Source organism: Mus musculus, chromosome 17, assembly GCF_000001635.26.
Source record: "Mus musculus strain C57BL/6J chromosome 17, GRCm38.p6 C57BL/6J".
In the NCBI taxonomy this organism is placed as follows: domain Eukaryota; kingdom Metazoa; phylum Chordata; class Mammalia; order Rodentia; family Muridae; genus Mus; species Mus musculus.
Genome location: NC_000083.6, coordinates 67786739 through 67809629, shown reverse-complemented (window position 1 = coordinate 67809629; position 22891 = coordinate 67786739). Strand labels below are relative to the sequence as shown.

At 45.1% G+C, this 22891-nt stretch overlaps 1 protein-coding gene across 4 annotated transcripts in view; it reads right to left on the bottom strand.

Annotated features, from left to right (window-relative positions):
* Lama1 (laminin, alpha 1) overlaps positions 1-22891 on the bottom strand; it is a 125519-nt gene that overhangs the window by 13016 nt on the left and 89612 nt on the right. For all 4 annotated transcript variants that reach the window (XM_006523717.4, XM_030249517.1, NM_008480.2 and 1 more), the window contains 14 exons: positions 18604-18811; positions 18304-18420; positions 18022-18185; positions 15300-15435; positions 14337-14430; positions 12817-12933; positions 10921-11103; positions 10493-10647; positions 8728-8871; positions 6601-6734; positions 5080-5230; positions 4144-4268; positions 1702-1852; positions 275-419 (listed from right to left, as the gene is read on the bottom strand). In XM_006523717.4, coding sequence (XP_006523780.1) covers positions 275-419; positions 1702-1852; positions 4144-4268; positions 5080-5230; positions 6601-6734; positions 8728-8871; positions 10493-10647; positions 10921-11103; positions 12817-12933; positions 14337-14430; positions 15300-15435; positions 18022-18185; positions 18304-18420; positions 18604-18811 — 2024 coding nt within the window. The remainder of the gene's footprint in view (positions 1-274; positions 420-1701; positions 1853-4143; positions 4269-5079; positions 5231-6600; positions 6735-8727; positions 8872-10492; positions 10648-10920; positions 11104-12816; positions 12934-14336; positions 14431-15299; positions 15436-18021; positions 18186-18303; positions 18421-18603; positions 18812-22891) is intronic.

Genomic DNA, 22891 nt, shown 5'->3' with positions numbered 1-22891 from the left:
GTTTAACAAGAAAGACCGAAACCCTGGACAAATGGAATTATACCATTCTTCCAGCAATAGGCGGATCCCCATTGCTTCTCGTTCCATAGACAAAGGTAGCTTTCAATCAAATATCATGCAAGAGTGCAGCTGTGGCCGAGTGTGGAGGGTGACGTGTTCTAATGTCATGAAGATGCAGCGGGCGGCCAACTGAGCAGAATCACCACGGGTTCTGGAGTGCTGTTTGTTCTTAGAGGGGCGGCCAATACCATAGAAGTCCACCTTGTGCACCTACCTTGCTTCCGGTTCCGCTGGAAGGCGATTTTATACCAGGTTCCGTTGTTATACCGCCTGTCTGTCATAAGAGTGAGGGGTCCTGACCCTAGGTCCACCATCACTTTGACCCTGCCACGGACCAGCTCGATGGATAGGAAGTCCTTCTGTGGAGGAAAGAAGTCTTCTCTGCAGATACGTCTTTATCTCTAGATTTTTTTTCCCTCCCAAGTTAGGGATGGGAGAAAACTCTTAAAGTCAAACTAGGGATTGTTACATAAAAGTTAGAGTCAAATAGCTAGTCTGTTACATATAAGTAAAAATGTACCCAGCGGCTTTGTGGAATATTACTGAGAATTAAACTAATTGATATACATTGTTACCAAAGCCAGGTGTTAGTAGGAAAATTGGACTGTCTAGGAGGGCTTTTTATTTAAATTTATTAGTAGCTGTTTCTGAAAATGGCCAGAATACAAGACAAAAGGGGGACCATTCCTGTAGATGAGATTCAAATGAGGCTACTGTGGGGGCTGGAGAGATGGCTTAGTGGTTAAGGGCACTGGCTGCTCTTACACAGGATCTGTGTTCAATTCCCAGCACCTGCCTGGCAGCTCACAACCATCTGTAACTGCAGTCCCAGGAGATCCAAAACCCTCTTCTGGCCTCAGTGGGCACTAAGCATGCTTATGGTGCATAGACATGCAGACAGGGAAACTACTCACATACACAAAATAATAATAAAAATAATTTTTAAAAAAGCAAATGCACAGTATTTATACAACTAGAGCATAACAGGAAGTGTCTGACTCACGCCTGGGCCGACTGGAGGGTCTACTCTGCTTTCGTGTGTTCCCTGATAGTTCTTCCTGAATTTGTGCTCATTGATCAGCGACTTAAATGAGAACCTAGGCAGCCTAAGTGTATGGATTACAGTAGTAAGAGCTTGTTGAAACCGCCTCAGAGACTTTAACAGAATCAGGTTGGTGATGTTCATCAGCGAGTATGCAAACGCTCACGGAAGACTCCAGCCAACCACTTGCTTCTGTGGTTTGCTCCCTCCAGTAGGTGACGCTCCCAGCTCCTGTGGACTTAGGTCTTTATGAAGAGCGAAACTGACTGACAGGGACTGACGTGGAGCAGGGTTTGGAGGTATTACCCATGCTAGGAAGAGACTTCTCGGTCCTGCATTGGTCTTGGGGACCATTCTCCTGTTACTAACTCCTCCTTCATTCTCCTGTAAGTGGACCCCCACTACCTGTAAGTGAATGTAAGTGAAACCTCATTGTCTCTCCTAGCACGCTGTGGTGGAAGCAACACTCTGCTCTGTGGGTGTGCTTTCTGTAGTGGAGGGACATCTGTTCGCCTCTGGCAAGAGAAATGCACAGCAGACATAGGTAACCTTAAGGTAACGGTCCTATACACGGAGGGCCAAGTGCTGCAGAAACTCACGGTGCCGTTTGAAGCCAGGTAGAAAAGAAGGCCATTCGGGGAGAAGGTGCTGAAGAGAATTACTATCTGCGTCACGGTGGGCCGGAGCGTCTTCTCCACCATGGCGTACCCGCTTCCATCGAAATGGAAGGAGGAATCTTCGTTCTGGGAGCTGCAAGGCAGAAGCCATGAAATACCACCCACGATCAGGAGGGCGGGCAGAGCAGCAAAGGTACTCTCTCATCCTAGGCCGTAGGAGAAACCTATCTCCGTTCTTGATAGTGAGCCATAAAGTTGCAGCCTCGAACTTGTGAAAACTTAAGTATTCTGAAATTGGAACAGCTCTGAACAGACAGACAGGATGATACAAGGCAAAAATTATATATGCATCATGAAAAAAAGATGTTTTAAAATATATGGAATAATCTCAGGCTCTGCATTTGGTATATATGATAAAAAGCAAAAAAAAAAAAAAAAAAAAAAAAGAGTCTGCGTCTAGATTTGAATCCTACCTCCAGGATGGTCCATTACCCCCAAATCCCAAAATACAAATGTAAAATCCCACCCCACCCCCAGTCCCAAATGTGTCAGAGAGGAGAGGAGACGACATTTAAGCTGTATCCCACAAGGCATTTTCATGCAGGGCAAACCCATGTTGACCAGAGCCCAGCCGCTTTCTAAGAGAGTTTGTGCAAGCAGCCATTACGGTAAGTAGAATTATAAAAATGCTGATATTATGTAAGAGTATCTAGCAACACATAAAAAGACGGATTAAGGAATTAACCCGTCTACTAGGCAATATAAACCAAATATAATCAGTAAGCTGAGGAGTATTACGGGCTGTACCGACAACCTAACACTAGCCAGTGACACCAGGTAGGAGCGCACTGTGTCCCTTCAGGCTGCTCCAATAGGCTGCGTGTGTGTTAGTGTGTGTGTGTGTGTGTGTGTGTGTGTGTGTGTGTGTATGGGCATGGCTAAAATGAAGATAGTCACTTTACAAGCTCAGACACAAAGTAGCATTCTGGCCAAAATATGTCCTATATGAAGGAACTCCTAATGATCCCATTTTTATAAAGGGCTTGAGATTCAGTGTATTTTGGAAACACTACAGCTGTAGCCCATTGGTGAGGTAAGGGTACTCTGTGCATCATTAGCATGTTCCAAACTAACTTAAAGCTCTGACTACATCACAACAGCTATTTCTATATCATCTATATCTATATCATTTATATCTATTTATCAATATCTATCTACTTATCTATCTTCCCTCTATATATGGAAACAGTCGCTATGCAACCCTTGCTAGGCTAGAACTCACAGAGCTCTGCCTGCCTTTATCTGCTGAGTGCTGGGATTAAAGGCATGTGCTACCATACCTAGCTATATTTGATATTTGAACTTGACATTTTTCAAACATGTATGATAAATACAGCTCCTCTACTGTTGCTTTTTTTTTTCTTTTTCAAGAACACGTATTAATAACCTACCAAGCTAGGGTTATTTGAAACTTGGTCAATATATTGGTCAACATAAGTATAAGAATGGCTGGGAGATTTCTTCATTCGGTGTCCAGTGAAACATACTTATTAAACCCTAGGTTGTCTAAACCAATCATTCCACCTGCTCCTATAGCCAGCTGGGATTTCAGCTCAGCAGCAGGATGCCTAGACTCTCAGTGAACTCAAGATGCCTAGACTCTCAATGAACACGGGATGACTAGGCCCTCAGTGAACACAGAGCTCAGGGGCATCCCAACCCTTCTTCCTCAGCCTTTGCTTCAAAGGCAAGGGTTGGAAATCTGGTAGGATGGCAGGTGTCTCTGGGAATGAAACCGGGGATGTACACAAAAAGGCCGACCTTACCACAGTGAAGGAGAACCAGCATCCGCCATTTAACTTGGTTAAGTGGAGGAGCAGAGCCCAGAGGTTGGGTCTATTTTCATATCAGATTTACTAAGTTTCTGGGAATATTTTTGGTTAGACATGCGGTGTGAGCAAAAGGGGATGTCTCAGAGTTCAGAAGCTGTACGTACTAACTGTGCATATAAAAGCTGTTCTTGCCAACTGCAAGCCCTGCGTCTCCCTGCAACAAGGGTCAGGGAAACAACCCTCGGATGCTCACGTGGACTCATCGGATGCTCACGTGGACTCATTGGAAGACCAGTGATGACCACTGGAGCAGAGTTTCACTCAGATTTATAATGTTTTGCACATGCACACTGCATACTGACCCTGAGGAGTAAGGGCGGGGTGAGTACGAGAAGTCTGGGAGACACCCAAACTTCAGGGAAAGGGGAAAATTAGCCAAAGTCACCAAGGAAGCCTTGCTAGATGACTGGGAAAGTTGGACTCCAAACCCAGTGTTAGCCCAAAGGCTTCGGTAACCAAGAGTCCATTCATAGTCTTTTATGAGAATAGGGAGTATAGAGCTAAGAGAAAGTAGAAACGTGGGGCGGGCTACCTTCCAAAGCAGCCATTGCACTTCCCCTCTCTCTCGATGTAATTCCACAGGCCAATCGATTTGCCATTCAAGAAGGCCTCTCCCATGCAGCCCTTAAAATGAGTAACCTTCACAGCCGGGGATTTCTGGTACAAAGACAAAAAAACAAACAAACAAACAAACTCATACTGCGCACCCATAGGCCTGAAGGCAGGCATATATTCTCTAAACTGCCCTGGGAGCTCAAATCCAGTGCTTCGGACTCCAAGAGAACATTCAATGAAATGGCCAGTTTGCAACAATTACTTCTAAGCCTGAACATTTTACATTGTTTCTGTTCCTTGAGGGGGAAGGGGATTGAGAAAGAGGCTTGTTTATGGATACAGCCCAAGTTAGCCTCACACTCCCGGTTCGCTTGCTTCAGGCTCGTGGATGCTGGGATTAAAGGTGTGAATGACCACAGCCATCTCTGGACAGTCCCCTAAGGATCCACTCCGTTTCTGGGGAAAGTTTGCTGTGAGTGAGTCGCCAGCCCAGACAAGGGGTCAGTAGACTAGAGGGACGCAGGCTGTCCTCCCAACCCAGTTCAACTAGGTGATGTCATTATGCAAATACTATGCCCTCTTGCTATACACTAATTAGCACAATTACCACTAGAATTGGAAGAGAGATAAAGGGACTTTACAGAAATGACTATAGATGTATTTAATTTCCTACTTCATCACTGGAAGAAATGATTGTCTAAGTGGCAAACAGCACCATTGATTACTCTTGTCTTCATCTTCGTAATTAAAAATGACCGTTTACCCTTGCAAAAACAGCTGATCCCCTGCTGAAATGAAAACTAATAAAAGCAAGAATTTTTGGATTTTGTGCAGGGTATATTTAACACTGAGCACATATCAGCCAGGGGTCCTGTTCAGATGGCCTTCTGAACAGGATGCCCAAGAACTTTACCTTGATCTGACCTCCGAGCCCTCCAACAAACATCAGCGTTGAATTGTTTATGTCCAGAACCTTCGACGGTCCAGGAGATTTGCTTGTCCTGACCGGTGGGTTCTCGGCAGCGCTTGCTTCCTTTACACTCAGGGACCCCATGTTTCCAAACCTTGTGTCAGAAATAATTGCAGAAGGAATTTCATACACACACACATACACACACACACACACACACACACACACACACACTCACATATCACATCATGGATAAGCTTGCCTGTCACACACAGCCCACCCACCTCTCCAGGGTCACCCCTGAAATGTCCACCCACCTGCCTTGCCTCTGCCCTCAGCCATTCAACCTCTACTTTACTCCCCCAAATCCTGGTAAGCAGCTCTCGGGAAACAGACAGGTCATCACATCTCTCCCTTATACTGAAAGTCACTACTGAGTCCAACCAAGTCTAAAAAAAAAATTACTCCTTTCTTCATGACACTGTTTTTAATATAATACCAATATTGCCAACATCATCAACAAAGCCCCACCATATTACAGAAAAGGAAAAGGAAAATCCTGCTAAGACTGCTTAAACGAATTTACTTCTTGGAAGGGCTTTAATAGGAACAACTTGACTTAGTATTTGAATTTTGAGGCAATATTACTGGGGGATGGTTTTGTGCACTGCATGGAAACATCACTTGTTAATCAAACCCCTGTGGCCAATGAGCTGAGGTAGGACTAGGAGGTGGGACATCCTGCAGGGAGCAACGGGAACTCTGGGACATAGTCAGAGGCGGGAGATTCGCCCCGGACTCTGAGGAAGTCAGACTCATAAAATGGAGGAGAGGTAGTAATTAGTCTTGTGGAAAACACAGAAGAGTTTAAATTGGCTTTGTAAGTTATAAGCTAGTCAGGGAATAAGCTAAAGTTTATGGCCACAGCATTTATTCATAAATAAATATGCCTCCAGGTTTGTTTGGGAGTTAGGCAGTGGGTGGAAATGCCTGAACTCACAAAATACATTTTCCATCTCCCTTTCTGATGTCTTTCACAAAATCCTCTCTTCTGTGGACGGAGCCATTTTACAAGGCTGGTCACTTGGACTTTCTAAGAACATTTTTTGAAAAAATAATCTAGGGGCTTGGAGAGATGGCTCTGTGGTTAAGAATACTATCTGTTCTTGCACATGGTGGCTCACAACCTCCTGTGAGTACAGTCCCTGAGGGTCCAATGCTCTCATCTGGCTGAGGGCACTGCATAGTCATGGTGCATACACACTTATGCAGGCAAATACTCATACATACAAAATAAATATTAAAAGTAATCTAAAATATACAATTTTTGACCCTTGCTTTCAGCCAGACAAAAATATTTGTTCTATAATTTAAATGATTTATTCCTATAGTTAATATAAATCCAGTATTGTTTGTTCACAATCCAACTTTCCTAATGACTCCATGCCTGTCTATTAAATTCATTGCTGACACATGGTAAGGTATAATTGACAGAAGAGAGATGCTGGGGACAGCCTCTGCTACCTGGTTATGTAGATGCTGTGCCATCTGTTGTTATTGATGGAGACCTCTGGGAATTCCAACCTTGTGGACCCGGAGCCCAGGTCCCAGAGAAAGGCGACCTTCCCCCGCCGCATCTCCACTGCGAGAAAGTCAGACTGGGTGAAAAGATAAGGGGAATAAGTTACATATTGCTATTTACACAGTCAGCACAAAAATTCTGTGCTCTTCTGTCTATGAGTAACCACAGCCCTGGGGTTGGAGGGCATGGAGACCCTGTGGCAGAGGGCAGCCCTGACATTAGTTTTGCAGATAGATCATTCACTATTATGAAGCTCCTGGGAAAAGCTCAAAGGGGTTGTCACCAAGTCCCCAGCAAGGCTAGGTAAGGTACTGGCTTGTTTCTGCTTCAGAAGACGCCAATGGATGTGGAATGCATACTTAAGAGCTACAAAGTGAGCTTGTCTCCTTGTCTCCTCAGAAGACACCTGTGCATCTTAACATCTTCTCCTCTATAACATTCCCAGGGCTTGAGTCTCTTCTGATAGAGCCAAAGGAGTGGTAGTCTTGTCTAGGAAGCCTGTCGTCTGGGGACCATAGGCCATGCCTTGGCAGGAAGAACCTGAGTGATGCCTGGCTATCTGAAAATCGCCCTGAGTCCACCAAGGCATGATGCACCCGTGGTACACTAATTAGATGGCAGATGGGGACACTGGTCAGAAATGTTACTTTCTGCCTTGTGCCTTTCACCATGTGCATGTTCCTATGAGTGTCTATGAGTTTACTAGTATGCATATTAGCACCACAAGTTCACAAGGAGGCCAGAAGACAGCCCCAGGTATCCTAGGTGCTATCTCCTGTTGTGGAGAGCTCTGGGGCTAATTATATATGATATTAATTCCATTCTCCAGTGAGTGGCTGCGAACAAGGAATGAGTCAGCACTTAGGTGATTTCCTGTAAACCTGCTTCCCACCTTAATTTGTAAAATAAAGGAGAGCTGATGATTGGGCAGATGAAAGGGTTGGTGGAGCAGAAGTAAGAGAGGGAGAAGGAGAAAATGAAAGAGGGAGAGGACGCAGAAGAGGAGGAAGAAGAAGAAAAGCAGAGCAGAAGCACATGGCCTGGAGAAACTGCAAGTTTCTAAGGGGTCTCATAGATGGAGAAGATGGTAGTGTAGTGGTAGATCTGTTCAATCTAGGCGCATAGCATATATTCATATTAATTGAGTCGTGTTTTCATTGCCAGGGCATATATGGGACAACAATCTACCTTTTGAAGCAGGGCCTTTGACTGACCTGGAACTCACCTAGTTAGGCTAGGCTGGCCCACAAGCTCCAGAGATCTGCCTACATCTACCTGTCCAGCTCTGGATACAGAAAGGCAGGCAATGATGCTCAGGCTTTGTTTAAGTGGTTCCTATGAATTGAGCTCAGATTCTCAGGCTTGTAGGCAAACAGTCACCCTCTGACCGGTCTAACCAAACCCCAGGCAGCTACTTTTGCGTTTATTTAACATTCGACCAACCATTGAGGTTTGGTCTCATGCTCTCTATTGTGGTGCTAAAAGCAGGTTTCCCAAGACCTGGCGGTCCCAGAGATGAGTCTGCATGTACACCATGGCCCCAACCTATTTCTGATTGGTAAATAAAGATGCCAACAGCCTCTAGCAAAAGAGACATAGGTGGGGTTTAGGTTTCATGGGCTTGGGGGTTAAAGGGGACCATGAAGGACGAGAAGTGCAGGAGAGGAGGAAAGAGAAGCTGCCATGGGTTAGGAGTCAAGAGAAAGTGGCTCTGAGGGCTGCCCAATCGGAGATAAGAGCAGCCCAGATCAACATAGTAATAACTTGGGAGTTACCGATAGGAAACAGAGTCTAACAACTTAGAGAGTCGTATCTGCCCAGCTCTTGTGTTGTTGAGGGTTTATTGTAAATATAAAGGTTGTGTGTGTCTTTCATCCAGGGACTTAAATAGCTTAAGGCAGGGTAGAAATCTTGGGCTGAGATTTAAATATTTCTACAACATTCAACATTACAATTGTAGCAAAGGTTTTTTTTCCCTGATAGAATTTAGCGAATCCAGGACAGTCATGTCTACACTTTCATCAGTGGGGAGTCCCGCAGAGGAAACGCCTGAATTCCCAAACACTTACACTGCTGCTGCTGCCGAGGTAGAAGAGGAGGTTGTCGGGCTCCTGCGTCTTCACGTTCAGGATCAAGGTGTTGTAATTGGTAGATGAAGTCTGAGGCTGATAGGCGCGGATGCAGTCTCTGTCTGCAGACACGGCGACTTTGATCTGACAGGGAGAAAACAGCATCCCGGTGACTTAATGACACATGGGGGCAGCTCCCCGGGACATCGGAGATGCCAGCCCACTCGCCCTGTGAAGAGTTTCCTCTGTGCAGAACTAGTAATGCTCTGAGCTTCAGAGAGAGGCAGCAGACCAGGATGGAGATTCTTTTATTTAGGCAAATCGTTTCGATACTGGACATCCAGTCCTTTCAATTAGGCTATGTTCTATTTGCTTATTTAGAGACAGGGTATCACTATGTAGACCAGGATGAGCCTGAATTGAAACTCATGATCTTCATTACCTCAGCCTGGCATTATAGGTGTGTGTTACTATGAAAAAAAATTAGGTTTTCTTGGTTTTTGTTTTGTTAAGGTTTACTTCATTGAATTTTGGGTTTGGAGGTGTGTGTGTGTGTGTGTGTGTGTGTGTGTGTGTGTGTGTGCATGTCAGTGCAGGAGTACCCACAGGCCATAAGAGGGCATCGGACCACCTGGAGCTGGGTTGCAGGCAGTTACCAGCTACCCTACCTGAGTGCTGGGTTCTTAACTCTGGTCTTCCACAGAACAGTAAGTACTTTTAACAGCTGAGCAATCTCTCCAGCCCTTTATGGCTCTCCCTGGGCTCTTTTATACAGGAAACGGTCTCATCACATTAAGATTGGATACCTTGTTACTGTGGCCTCTTACCACCTGGCCGACAGGGAGCATTGAATGATCTTTATTCAATAAAAATGCAGGGGTAATAGATTTACTATATCACTCAAGAAATAGCTATTGAGCGGTTATTTACTATATATTGCTCTGCTTCATAATTACCTGTGTATAGATTTTTCTATTAACTTCTCTTCTAAGTTTGTATTAGCCATGGTATTTAGAACTACAACGTTAGCAGATGTTCCCTTGGCCTGTCTATGAAAGAGAGGGAAGCTGGAGCCCACGTGAGCCTAAGTCCTCTTCTAGAAGGGAAGGCTCTAGAAGGGAGAGCCCAGAGTGTCTTTACCTTGCCTAAAAGGCTTCAGAAAGACCAAGCTGAGATCAGGGGGTTACACTCTTTTTATCTCTAGGGCCCCATACTGTGGCAACTCTCTTGGGGATAGTCTTACTATGGTTTGAAATGAGTGAACTGATCCATGGGTAGTTAAAAACCGATTCCCCAGCTTTGACCTCTCTGGTACTGTACACACGTAGTAATGTAGACTTGCACGCCATCTGTATGGATAGACATTCTTTTCTCAGAGTCCCAGAGGACAAGGCCCATCCTACCCGTTCTGGAGAGTATCCCCAGTATTAGAGGTTAATCAGTAAAATGAAGAAACGTTACCAGGTGTTACCACTAGACTTAATGTCTTCCTGGCACAAAGGCTGAGTTGTGGAGTCAGGCATTAACTAGGAGTCCCAGAAAGGAGAGCACTTTTCCTAAGAAACTTTGAAATACTCTTCAAGTGAGTAGGATTCCAAGAAACATGGTTTAAATGTCCCGAGACGAACCTAAGAGGACATGGGTTATGAGATCTGCGCCCGTAGAAGTTGCAGGGGAGTTGGGGTGGCCGAGCATCGTGCTAACTGGCTTCTCCAGGACCTGTGAGCAGGGGCCCAAGCCTTTGGAGCCCCCCAGCCGGACTCACCGACGCCACTTGTTTCCGGGCCCGGCTGATCAGCAGCTTGATCTCCGACAGGTTTCTGCTCAGGTTCTCCTCCAGGGTTTTCAAAGGTTTCAATCGATCCAATAAAAGGTTGGCTTGCATTTCCATGTCTTTCATTTTTCTTCCAGCCAACAGAGCTAACGGAGATGAGGGGGCAGGGGTTGGCAAGAGTTAGGTGGAAACGAGTGAAAAGGAAGTGTGTTCGTTACTACGACATGGGATAAGATAGAACAGAGTGAGCAAACCCTGAGATATGTGAAGAACACATGGACAGCTTGCATTCCCTGAGGCCCCCCTCTCCTTCTCAAATGTGAATCTCTAGGCTAGAACTGTGCATCCTTGTGTACCCAGCTCTCTCCCAATCAGCAAGCTGCAGGCTTTCAAAACAGGGAGCAGGACCACAGACATACTGGTCATCGTGGAGTTATGCAGAAGGTCGTTTGTCTCCTGGACTGTGGCATTCACTCTGGACAGGTCCTCTGATGTATTGAAGACCCTCAGGCTCAAAGCCAGCACATCCTCCAGTGTCTTCACCGCACTCTCGTTGGCTGCTGCCGCCAGCTCTCTGGCTTTCCTGCCCTTCTCTCTCATACCTACGATAAAGGAATGGGCAAGTGTGCGCCTGCTGAAGGCACTGAGAAAGCCTAAATTATGTGTGTCACTTTATGGAGGAACACATATGTTGAATACAAAACGAGGCTTCTTGCCTTTTCATGTCAGAGGAGTCTGTATGTCACATGTTCTACCACCCCTTTAAAAAAAAAAACCAATGAATGATTTGGATACTTACTTCTCTGGAACATGATATAAGCTATACAATGTGACTACAAAGGCCATGGTTAATGGCCATGCCCTTAGTATGTTCTGGGGATGATGAGGTGACAGTAGTTGTAAATTTTTATTTATTTAGTGTGTGCATGTGTGTCCATATAGGCTACACCTAAGGAGGTCAGAGGACAACTGGTGGGAGAGGTTTCCCCCTTCCACTCTGTGGGTCCAGAGATGGAACTCACATCTCTAGGCTAAGCAACGGTACTTCTAACCATCTCTCCAGCCCCAAACTCCTCTATTTAGCCCTTTCTCTAGGTCCTGCTCATGTTCTGGAAACATGTTCTCCTCCACATCACTTACTGTCTGGATAAGAAGGTTCTGGAACTTAAGCTTGCAATCAAGAGAAGAGTGGCCACGGGAGGACAAAGCGGTATTTAGTCACAAGGTGGACTGGCTGCTATAAGGGACAAGAGCTCAGAGAGGACACGGCCACAAGGGGAAGAATAATTCTGCTATCTGAGAACCCTTGGTTGAGGATGTCTACATGGCGTTGTTACGCCCAGAGAATGTTTCAGTACACACAGCAAAATATCCATTCTTGATGAAAGCCATATAAAAGTGTATCGCTCTCAAGCCAGGCATGGTGGCATGTGCCTGCAATTCCAATCAGGAAGCGGGCACAACACCATCATGGGGTTGACACTAGCCTAGGCACAACAACACCACCATGAGGTTGATGCTAGCCTGGGCTACATGGTAAGACCCCCAGGCAATAAAGGTGAAAACTCCCATGCAGTCCTTTGACCTTGTCTTAACTTTTCTGTAAGTTTGCATAAGGAATGTTGATGTGTTTTACTAAAGTAGATGAAGGGTCATTTTCCTGTGAGTGCTCAGAAGGGGAAAAGAAAGTTCCAGATAGAAGAGCAGTGCGGTGAGTCCTGACTCACCACAGGTTGTCTGGAGTCAGGCGCATAGCGCTCAACAGCCCTATTCACTGGGGTTGTGACTCAAGACTCATTTAAAGCCGTGGAGAACCTGTGTTTCCAAATCATTAATATTAGCAATCAATGAGCCGATTTTATAGCGTTCCTTCATCTGAGAGAGGAAGATCACACAATAAGAACTCTCTAATTTGCCATGTTCACAGTGAGTGAGTCTAGCACTCCCTCCACAGCTGGCCAAGAACATTCTCTTTTCTCTACACTTGGCCTCCTTGGAAGGCCCCTCTCTCTTCTGGGCTGCGTCAAAGCCATCTTGAAATTCAGCAATTAAAAGTGTTGGCCAAAAGTCACTTCTCTTTTAAAAGCATAATCATAGCACCTTTAAGAGTATGACTTGACTTATACACTGGCTTTAAATAGTTTTATGACCTTCACCTCTAAATCGCATCCCTCTCCATGTTGAGGCTTAATCAACCTTGATCTAGTTCTCCAGCCACAGTCCCCAATAAGCCGCGAGGCAGGACTTCCTCCTGCTCCTGTGAGATGCTTTCTCAGCGAGAAGGTAAGCAGGCCAGAAACCTCCTCTCTGCTTACCTCCAGGGCTTTCTCTAAGCATCGCAAGGGAGTCGTTGGCCTGCTTCATAATGTTATCCATGCTCTCCTGAAATTGACTTGTTAAGTTTTTCAACTCATCCAGCTTCATCGTAATGCCTACGTGAGGGAGAAAGGAAGGGTTCATATCAGATCAGCCTGCTAGGACGCTGCTTAGGCACAGCTTTACCATACGTCAGCTATCCACAGGACATCTAGCTTCCTGCAGACACCTCATCCTTGAGAGTTTTCCTAGCAATTCTTAGCACTGTTCATCACAGACATGGCAGGGGTGGGGGAGTTGGTTTGTAGATCATTTTGTCTATTTGGCTATTGTCTGTATCACTATTACTTGTTCCTGAATGCCATACCTAAATTTACAAAAGCAAGAAGAAGAAGACACAATTGAACTGTCCTCTGTCGGATGGTGAGTTTCAACCATGCTGGAACTTGCCACTTCAAGGCGCTCAAGTCCTGATGGTGCTCTGGCTCTTCGTGACCCCTGGCCTGTCACTCTGGCCAATCAGCAATTCTCTATTCCCTTCCCTGAATCTGGACTCATCCCAGCTTCCTTTAATTTACACAGTTGGACCAAACCTTTTACAGTTTCTGTTCACAGTATGAAGCCACATTTAGTATTCTGATCTGAGCGCATGATCAGAATATGGAATTTTAACTGGCAAGAAATTTACAGTGTAATAAGCTAGAAGGACCTTTACTTGTGCAAACTCACACCTGTGCCTGTCAGCACTTGTGAGTTAGTGAGCAATAATTGTGAAGATCTAACATTGAAAGGACAGGGGAGGTTCTAAGCTGTCTTACTCACAGAGAAACAAAGAAAACAATGCCCTGGCCTAACCCTTGCTTCGGACAGCTTCGGGGAAAGTCTAGCCCTTAAGTCATGGAGCTATAAGAGGGTTCACTTACAAACTGCATCAATGTGAGAAACATATTATACATTAGGAAAATTCCATGCCTGCGCATTTTCTCTTACAGAACAGAGTCTTGCCATTTTACGTTATGCCTATTAATATAGCTCTTACAGTCTCAGAGAATTGCGTGCTGAAACTTTTGAACTGCATAGGTGTTTATGGAAAAAGATTTGTCATTTATGATTTAATCCAGTGACATTCTAGTGAGAGCCTATCATAGTTCTAGCCAGGTGAAAAATGCAAAGAGGCCATCAGATATAACTTATTTCAACAGGAACAGGGAAGTTTGGGGGAAAAAGGAGCCCCTGTACTCTATGACCCCACACACACCAGGAAGACTGACGGCAATGCTGACTCAAGTCATCCCTGGGAGCTGGTCATAAAGAAGGCTTGACTACAGAGAAGCGTACATATTTGAGTAAGCCGTACCATCCCACGATTCGGAATCCCATGATGTTCAATTGAGAGGCATGAAATTACAGTGTTAAGGAGATAGACACGGGAAGCTTCAAATTGCTCCAAGAAAGAGAGTGTTCTCCCAGAGTTGTCACCGTGTGGGCAGTCATCCCATACATCCAGACACAAACTGACCTTGCTGCTTCCTCCTGGTACTGACACTTTCCTTTAGAAACCGGGACGAGCGCTGAAGGACTGCTTTCCCCCGAGAAGCCAGGGATTCGGAGATCTGAAAAACAGAATGGTTCAGGCACAGGGACTTCCCTCCCAGAGAGAGCAGCCCCATCAAAAGGGCATCAACCAAGCTCCAAGTAAGAAAGCCAACCTCAGAGCCGGAGGCCAAGGTCACTGTCTGAGAGGAAGAGCACAGAGAATTTTTTACATGTAGAAGGAGAGGAATCAGTCGTTACACAGCTGTGAGCAAAAAGAGATGCCAAGTATTATTGGGACAGCATGAGCATCCGCATCTCAGGAAAAGGAGATTTCCCCTTGTTTTAGTAGTAGTCATTAGTCTTCACAAAGAAGTAGAAATGACCAAAAATGTAGAATGCGTGGTACAATGCATTTCTAACTACCCACAAGTCCAGGTCAGGGCTCACTTGACTGCAAATGAGGAATTTAAGACCATACTGTACAGCATAGTGAGACCTGTACTCTCAAAATTATTTAAGAACTAAGGGCCATATGATATGTTAAAACAAAACAAAACAAAAACAAAAACAAAAACAAATCACAGATGGATTTCACCAGAAAAGAATGTGGAAAAATATATATTAGAGCCACCGAGTGTATGCTCAAAAACTTTCTAGAGCAGAGCTTCTCAACCTTCCTAATGTTGGGACCCTTTAATACAGTTCTTCATGTTATGATGACCCCAACCATAAAATTATTTTCATTGCTACTTCATAACTATAATTTTATTACTGCTAAAGAATGATAATGTAAATTTCTATGTTTTATGATGGGCTTAGGTGACCCCCGTGAAAGAGTCATTTGAACCTTGAGGCTTGTTCAAACAGGTTAAGAATTTTGTTCCAGAAAAACCTCCCATGGTGTACAGAAAAGGAAGATGTGCAGTGAAGGCCAGATATTGCTCACCAAGTCTGTCTTATTCGCCGTCTTGTGAGCATCAGCAGCCAGCATCTCAGCTTCCTCTGTCAGTGTCTGGATGTTGCTGTGGACGTGTGCCGCACTGGTGGCATTCAAAGACACGTTTCTAACATTTTCAAGGTCTCTATGGAATCAACATTATTTAGAGATGTTATTTCAAGAAACGATTAGTGGACACATTCATGGGTAGAGTAGATCTCTACTAACCCTGAAAGTCTTCTAGTTTCTTTCTTCTTAGAAAAGAATCCAGGACCAGCAAGTCATGGTTTCCTCTCTACACACATAGGTTATGACTAGAAATCTGCCTCTCATGTCAACACTACTCAGAAAGGTTTTTAATTAACATTGAGACCCATGATGGCCACTTCCTATAGAGAGCCATGCCACCAATCCCTACTATCTGTCCTTCCCTCTCTAATCCATGTTTAAGTTCCCAGTTAGTGTTGAGGTACCACCGCATGTGTGTATTGGTTATACTCTCTCCGGTAACCTACTTGTTTATTTCCAAAAGGCTTTCTGACCACATGCAGGGGTGATGGGTTGGCCCCTAAAGGCCATACCCCAATTTGATGAGATCCACCTGCAGGAGAGTCAGGAAATATTTCAGTTGAGCTTTATTCTAACTAGCAGGCACATAGTTTATGAGTTTGCCATCTGGCAAGGGTGCAATCTCACTAGCTCTATAAGGATAATGAAATGTGACTGTTGACACATCTTTGCCTGCTGAGGGAATCACTTCATTTTCTCTCCAACTTTATTGAATTGGTCGATTCTCACACTAGAAACCAGCAATCATTGTCTGTTGCTATCTGACTGGGAAACTCAATGATTTAATTTTTGATAAATTAAAAATAACACTATCTGACTATCATACTCAAATTGCTTTCACTACTCTATACTAAACAAGGTTTTAGTCTAGCTGTGGGTAGAGCCCACGTATCCTCTCTTTTAGGAATGATGGGAAAAGATAGAAGCTGAGGCCCTGCTCCACTTTCTGCCACTGGTTGGCATGGTACTCACAGCCATTCATTCCAGTACCTACCTTCCTTGATAATCTATTGAATTTTGTTTTTGTTTTTGTTTTTTGTTTTTTGTTTTAAAATCCCGTTGGCTGTATAAACTCATGACACTTTCTCAATGAGGCGTAGTTTCCCATTTTCAAACGTTCCTACCCCACTTGAACTTTTTGCATCCATCCTTAAAACAAAGTTTAAAGAAACAAATCCACCTGCTAGCCTAGACCAAGAGGCTCAATAAGGAGGATCACAAATTCAGAGCTAGTCTGGGCTACACAGTGAGTTCGAGGCCAGCCTAAGCATTTTAGTGAGACCTTGTCTCATGATAAAAAGAAGAAAGAGGATTATGAATACAGTTCAATGTTAGAGTGACGGCCTGGTGTACATTCGGCCCTTGGTTGGTAACTGTAACACACACACACACACACACACACACACACACACACACACACACACACACATTTGCACCAGCAGGCAACAGACATGATTGGATGTGATAACTTTTAGCACTGGCAAAGAGACTTCTACAGGCAGAGTGTGTGCATCCGCATCCTCCATTTAAACCATGGATTCCAAGAACACAAGAACTATAGAGAACACAGCATCCTCATACAGCTCATGTGCAGAGCACTTGGGCACCATAGGTGTGCCCAAGCTGTGATAGCCTTGTATGGTAGCATAGTATTCTATTTGTATTTTCCTATTATGCATATATGCCTATGGTAAAGAAAGCTGGCAGACACAGGAGGGAAACTGACTTGCCACACAAGTGAAATAGGAGTCTCGGTTTTACATGATGGAATAAAGGTTCACGGGAGAAAAGGCTCAGCCAGCAAAAACCATGCTTTAAAGCATGAGTATCTTGCTTCTATTCCTCAGACGCTGTGATGGTTTGTATATTCTGGGACCAGGGAGTGGCACCATCTGGAGGTGTGGCCTGATTGGAATAGGTGTGTCACTGTGGGTGTGGGCTTAAGACTCTCATCCTAGTTGCCTGGAAGTCAGTCTTCCACTAGCAGCCTTTGGATGAAGACATAGATCTCTCAGCTCCTCCTGCACCATGCCTGCCTGGATGCTGCCATGCTCCCACCTTGATGGTAATGTACTGCACCTGTAAGCCAGCCCCAAGTAAATGTTGTTTTTTTATAAGACTTGCCATGGTCATGGTGTCTGTTCACAGCAGTAAAACCCTAACTAATACAGATGCTATGCGGGGAAAGAAAAAAAATCCAAGCTTGGTGGCTTGTCATCCCAGTGCTGGGGAGACTAAGACAGACAGGGCTTTCAAGTCAGCTAGCCTAGCCTATGACAGACAGGGCTCTCAAGTCAGCTAGCCTAGCCTATGACAGACAGGGCTCTTTAGCCAGCAAGCCTAGCCTACATGGTGAATTCCTGGTCAGCAAGAGATTGTTTTAAAATATGTGCACCACACCTGAGGATCAATATCAAAGTTTGTCCTATGGCTTTTACATGCATATCCACTTAAATACACATGCGTCTACGTGTGTGTGTGTGTGTGTGTGTGTGTGTGTGTGTGTGTACTCAAGCACAGGCACACAGGAGTGTGCATGCGGGGGCGTGCATGCAAAACCAGCATAAAAATGATTCAGCACGAACCAAAATGGCCACCCTCACCCTTGGGATGAGGGCCAGCAAACGCTTCCTGGACTATGAATACTGTGTAGCAGTTTTACCTGTCCAAAGCTCCTGCCCTGCTCTGCAGCTCAGAGGCATGCTGCTCTGCCCTGTGGACCAGGTCACGGGCTCTTCGTTTGGACATCTGCATGACGAGGTCATCTACGTGGCTCCTGATTTTTCTGGCCCACAGAAGGAGTTCATCTCGGTGATGCTCCAGCTGCTGCGTGGAGAGATTACAACAGACACATGTGACTGTTTAGCTACAAGTGTGCGCGCACCCGTTGGCGAGGTCTGTGGCTGCTCTGGCAATGGCAAGGGCTGTCCAAATTGGAACTTACTGTTAGGGTGTCTTGTGCAGCAGCTGTGTGAGTCCCGGCAGCATCCACCCATTCTCTACCCTTGGCAATGAGCTCTGAGGTCACATTTTGTTCTTCTTGAACACGCAGCTTTTTCTCCTGCATCAAAAAATCACCAATTGAGGATATATCATGAAAGAAAGTCAGCACCCGATTTTGGCTCTGAGCGTCACCTGTAAGCCAGTAGCCAGGCTCACTTTGTTAGGAGCTAAAGTTGGTGCTATCTACAAACAGGCCGGTGTAGTTGCAACTCCTAACGGAGAAGGAGACACTGAGACTCACCTGGAATTCTTTCAGGTTGGCCTTGACAAGGAGCAGCAGGAGGTTGCTCTCCTGGGTCTTGCTTCCAGCTTCCTTAAGGAGCTCCTCAGCAGCCTGCAGTTTTTCACTGTGGTTGGAAAGGAGGCTGTTGGCCTCCTTCAATGCCTTCAACTTTTCCTGAGGCTTCTGAAACCTTTTCTGAATCCGTGACAATAAGTCTTTAGCAGCCCTGATGAATAGAAATGGTTCGCTTAGAACGTAAACAAAAACAAAGCTTGACTATTATAAATAAGGTTGCTATGAATAGTGGAGCATGTGTCCTTATTATAAGTTGGAACATCTTCTGGATATATACCCAGGAGAGGTATTCCTGGATCCTCTGGTAGTACTATGTCCAATTTTATGAGGAACCGCCAGACTGATTTCCAGAGTGGTTGTACCAGCTTGCAGTCCCACCAGCAATGGAGGAGTGTTCCTCTTTCTCCACATCCTCGCCAGCATCTGTTGTCACCTGAGTTTTTGATCTTAGCCATTCTGACTGGTATGAGGTGGAATCTCAGGGTTGTTTTGATTTGCATTTCCCTGATGATTAAGCATGTTTGTCCCTCAACAGAGGAATGGATACAGAAAATGTGGTACATTTACACAATGGAGTACTACTCAGCTATTCAATGGGAGGAGAGGCCCTTGGTCCTGTGAAGGTTCTATGCCCCAGTATAGGGGAATGCCAGGGACAGGAAGCAATAGTGGATGGGTTGGGGAAGGGGGGGGGAATAGGGGATTTTCAGAGGGGAAACTAGGAAAGGGGACAACATTTGAAATGTAAATAAAGAAAATATCTAATTAAAAAATAAAGCTTGAGTCTTGAGATGCTAATGAGGGATTTTTATGCATTCATAGTTTCTTCTTGGAATATAAGAGACTGTATGGTGACTGACTTTATTTTTGAGACAGGCCTAGGCTACACTGCTCAGGCTGATACTGAACTCACACACAAAATAAAATCTCCTGCCTCAGCATTCCTTTGTTGCTAGGCTTATGAATGTGAATCACAATGATTAGCATGGATCCTGACTGCTTGAGTCCAGAGGCAATTCTTCTTCTGATGATGTTCATCTGTGCCTGTGTGTGCATGTAGGTATGTGTGCCTGTGCATGTGTGTGTGTGTGTGTGTGTAATGGGGGATGGAATGCATGGATACCATGTCACACATGTGTAGCATTCCTGTTGGAGTTCCTAGCCTGACTTCCTTCAATGAGGAAGAGCAATGTGGATGTTAAGTGAAATAAACCCTTTCGTCCCCAAGGTGTTTTTAGTCATTGTTTCATCACAGCGGTGGTGAATCAGGACTAGAACACACACCAAGCATTTTTACCCAGCGAGCCATCACCCCAGCCCTTGACTGGGACAGCAACAGTTACAGGCAGATTGGCTGTTTCCTAGGTAAACACACTGACTGTATTCGAGAACTTCTCCTCACATTTTAGCACTGAAATTAAAATAAGTCACCTCAGTGAAGCCCGGCCTGGAAAACAGTGACTATATTCTGTGTTATCAGTGGCAACTGCATCTGGGCAAGAGACTGAAAGAAGAGGGCAACTTATTTGTAGGGTGGAAAAAGCCTTTTGAGGCTGATTAAACAGTTTTTACAAAAACCTTGAAGTTCAAATTGCTTAAAAGATGCAATTGTCACCATTGATAAACACAAGGTTTAGTAAATAAGAAAGAATTGCCCTCTCTTATTTATTTATTCATTGTTTTTTTTTTTTTTGAGATAGGATCTTAATATGTTGTCCTGGCTAGCCTGGAACTCACTCTGTAGACCAGGCTAGCCTCAAACACAGAGGGATTAATTTGTCTAACCTCGACCCCATCCGTCTCTGCCTCCCAAGTGCTGAAATTAAAGGCGTGCTACTGTCTATGTAGGAGACTTCCCTCTATTCCTTTCTAAACGTGATCAGTGGCCTCAATCACATGAACTGGATCGGTGACATCACACTCTTAGCTTCTTGTGAAGCCATGGAGAATAAGTGGTTTCCCCTTAGATTGCTGTTCTTTGCAATCCCATGAATTTTTGCAATCCCACCAAGCAGACTCCACAAGAATAGCATGCTCCGGTCTACTCCTCAGTCTACCCACTCCCTGGAAACTCTCTATGCACATCAGTATCCTGAAACAGGAAGACAGGCAGTAAAGAGCTGGTCCCATTGGTACATGCTGCCCCTCCTACACTCATCTCAGAACACATTTCTGTATTGAAGTTATCTTTGAACACTTGTTGGCTCGCCAACAGGAGGAAATGGTCCACTCAGCTGCCCGGGATCATCTGCAGTGTGTGGAGACAAGGTCACATGGCAAGCTGGAGTAAGCTGTCTTCAGCGAGGCCAGTGGGTAAGGTTGTAAGTATCGACACACTCCTCCCACTGATACGACAGTGAGTGGCTCCACTGTGCAAGCCAGGAGATTGTGGACAAGCACTGAGTTCCTGCCGGGAGTCTGGCATTCAGATGAGCACTAAGTTCCTGCCGGGAGTCCAAGCACTGAGTTCCTGCAGGGAGTCTGGCATTCAGATGAGCACTAAGTTCCTGCCGGGAGTCCAAGCACTGAGTTCCTGCCGGGAGTCTGGCATTCAGATGAGCACTAAGTTCCTGCTGGGAGTCTGGCATTCAGATGAGCTCTATGGATGACCAGCGCCCAGTAAAGCAAAGGATACTGAATTTCTAATGGCTTCCCCGGGCAGGTATATCACCCGTACTGCATGCTCCCTACTGGGGAAACAGGTATAGGGTAACTCCAGTGAATTCCTTCCCACACGTCCTCACAGACTCCTCCCATCTCATTTCTCCTCTGGCTGCACAGCCTTAAAGAATCTTGGCTGTAAAGTCAATTACACGTCAAGGCCCGGGAGTTGCAGTGAGCTCCCGGCATAATATGAAAATGACTGGTATATGTACCAAAACTGTTTACCCAGACTCAGGCACCAACCTGGAATTTTACAATGATTATAATTGGTAAAATGATGATAAATAATCTATGACACTGGGAGGAGGATTATCTATGGAAACTAGAAAGTGGGTGGCTGGAGAATACACTTTAAAACCCGCCTACCTCACCCCCACCCCTGTTATTTAAAATAAAAGTCCCCTTCATCATATAGATAGAAGAAAGAAATATGGATTGTGATTTACAGCTTTATTCCAAACAGAAAGAGAGCCACAGTAATACGGGAGGCTGCCCCAGAGGACCCAGCCAGTGGGGAGGTCAGGGGACAGGGTAGGCAGAGAGGGGATGGTGCTACTTTCCGTGTCTTACATCAAATGTATACTCAAAAGCGAACTTTTCCTAAGTGGTCTAGAAGTTCTGGTGGGTATAAAAATTCTACTGTTTCTCTGGGTGTCGCCAACTCCTGACACCATGTTTGTACCTGGGGCTCAATCCTTTCTGTTGAGCGAACCAAGGAACTGGCAGTTGCGGGGAGCCATGAGAAAGGGGGCATACTGCAGGATGACTGAATCCCCAGGACTGCCAGCCTGGGACTGCTTGCTTAATCAGCTCCTTCCTAGGCATAAATTCTGTCCTTTGTGGGGAAGCCAACATCCTCACTGCATAAATGGGCATTCTGTGTCCTTGGTTCCCGCTCTAGCATCTTGCTACTTTATAACACGCAGTTCAGTTTTCCCAGGGCCTCCCCAGATTTCATTGAACCAAGTAACTAGACCACAAGACCTCGTTTCAAACCCTATCTAACCACAAGCCTTTCCTTTTAAGTTCTAGTTACTCAAAGCCACGGGTCAAAAAAAAAATGTGTTCAAGGACAAAAGGAGATGTGACGGTGCTGTGTGTGTTGTAGGGAAGGTATATAGTACTTTATTTTAACATGCCCCAAAGTGGGGATGATTTGACTAAGTGATCTAGCTCCACTGTCTACTCTGGTAAGATAATACCCCAAAATACAGAAAAGGGGGTTCATAATCTGCTTGTAGAAGCACAGACTGTAATCCCAGCTTTTAGGAGGATGAGGCAATGATACGTAGTGAGACCCTGTCTCAAAGTAGAAGAAAAAAGAGGAAATAAGGATGATGAGAAGAAGGAGGCGGGGAGAGAGGGAAAGGGAGAAGGGGAGGGAGTGGGAAGGTAGGAGCAGTAGGAAGCAGAGGAGGGATAGGAGGAAGAGGAAGAGAACTTGCAGTATAAATATTTAATATTAAGCATAGCAATATGGAAAACTAAAAAACACAGCTTGCCTGAGACATTGAATCCCATGATCGTTCACAGTAACAAAATATACAAACGCCTCAAATACTACCAG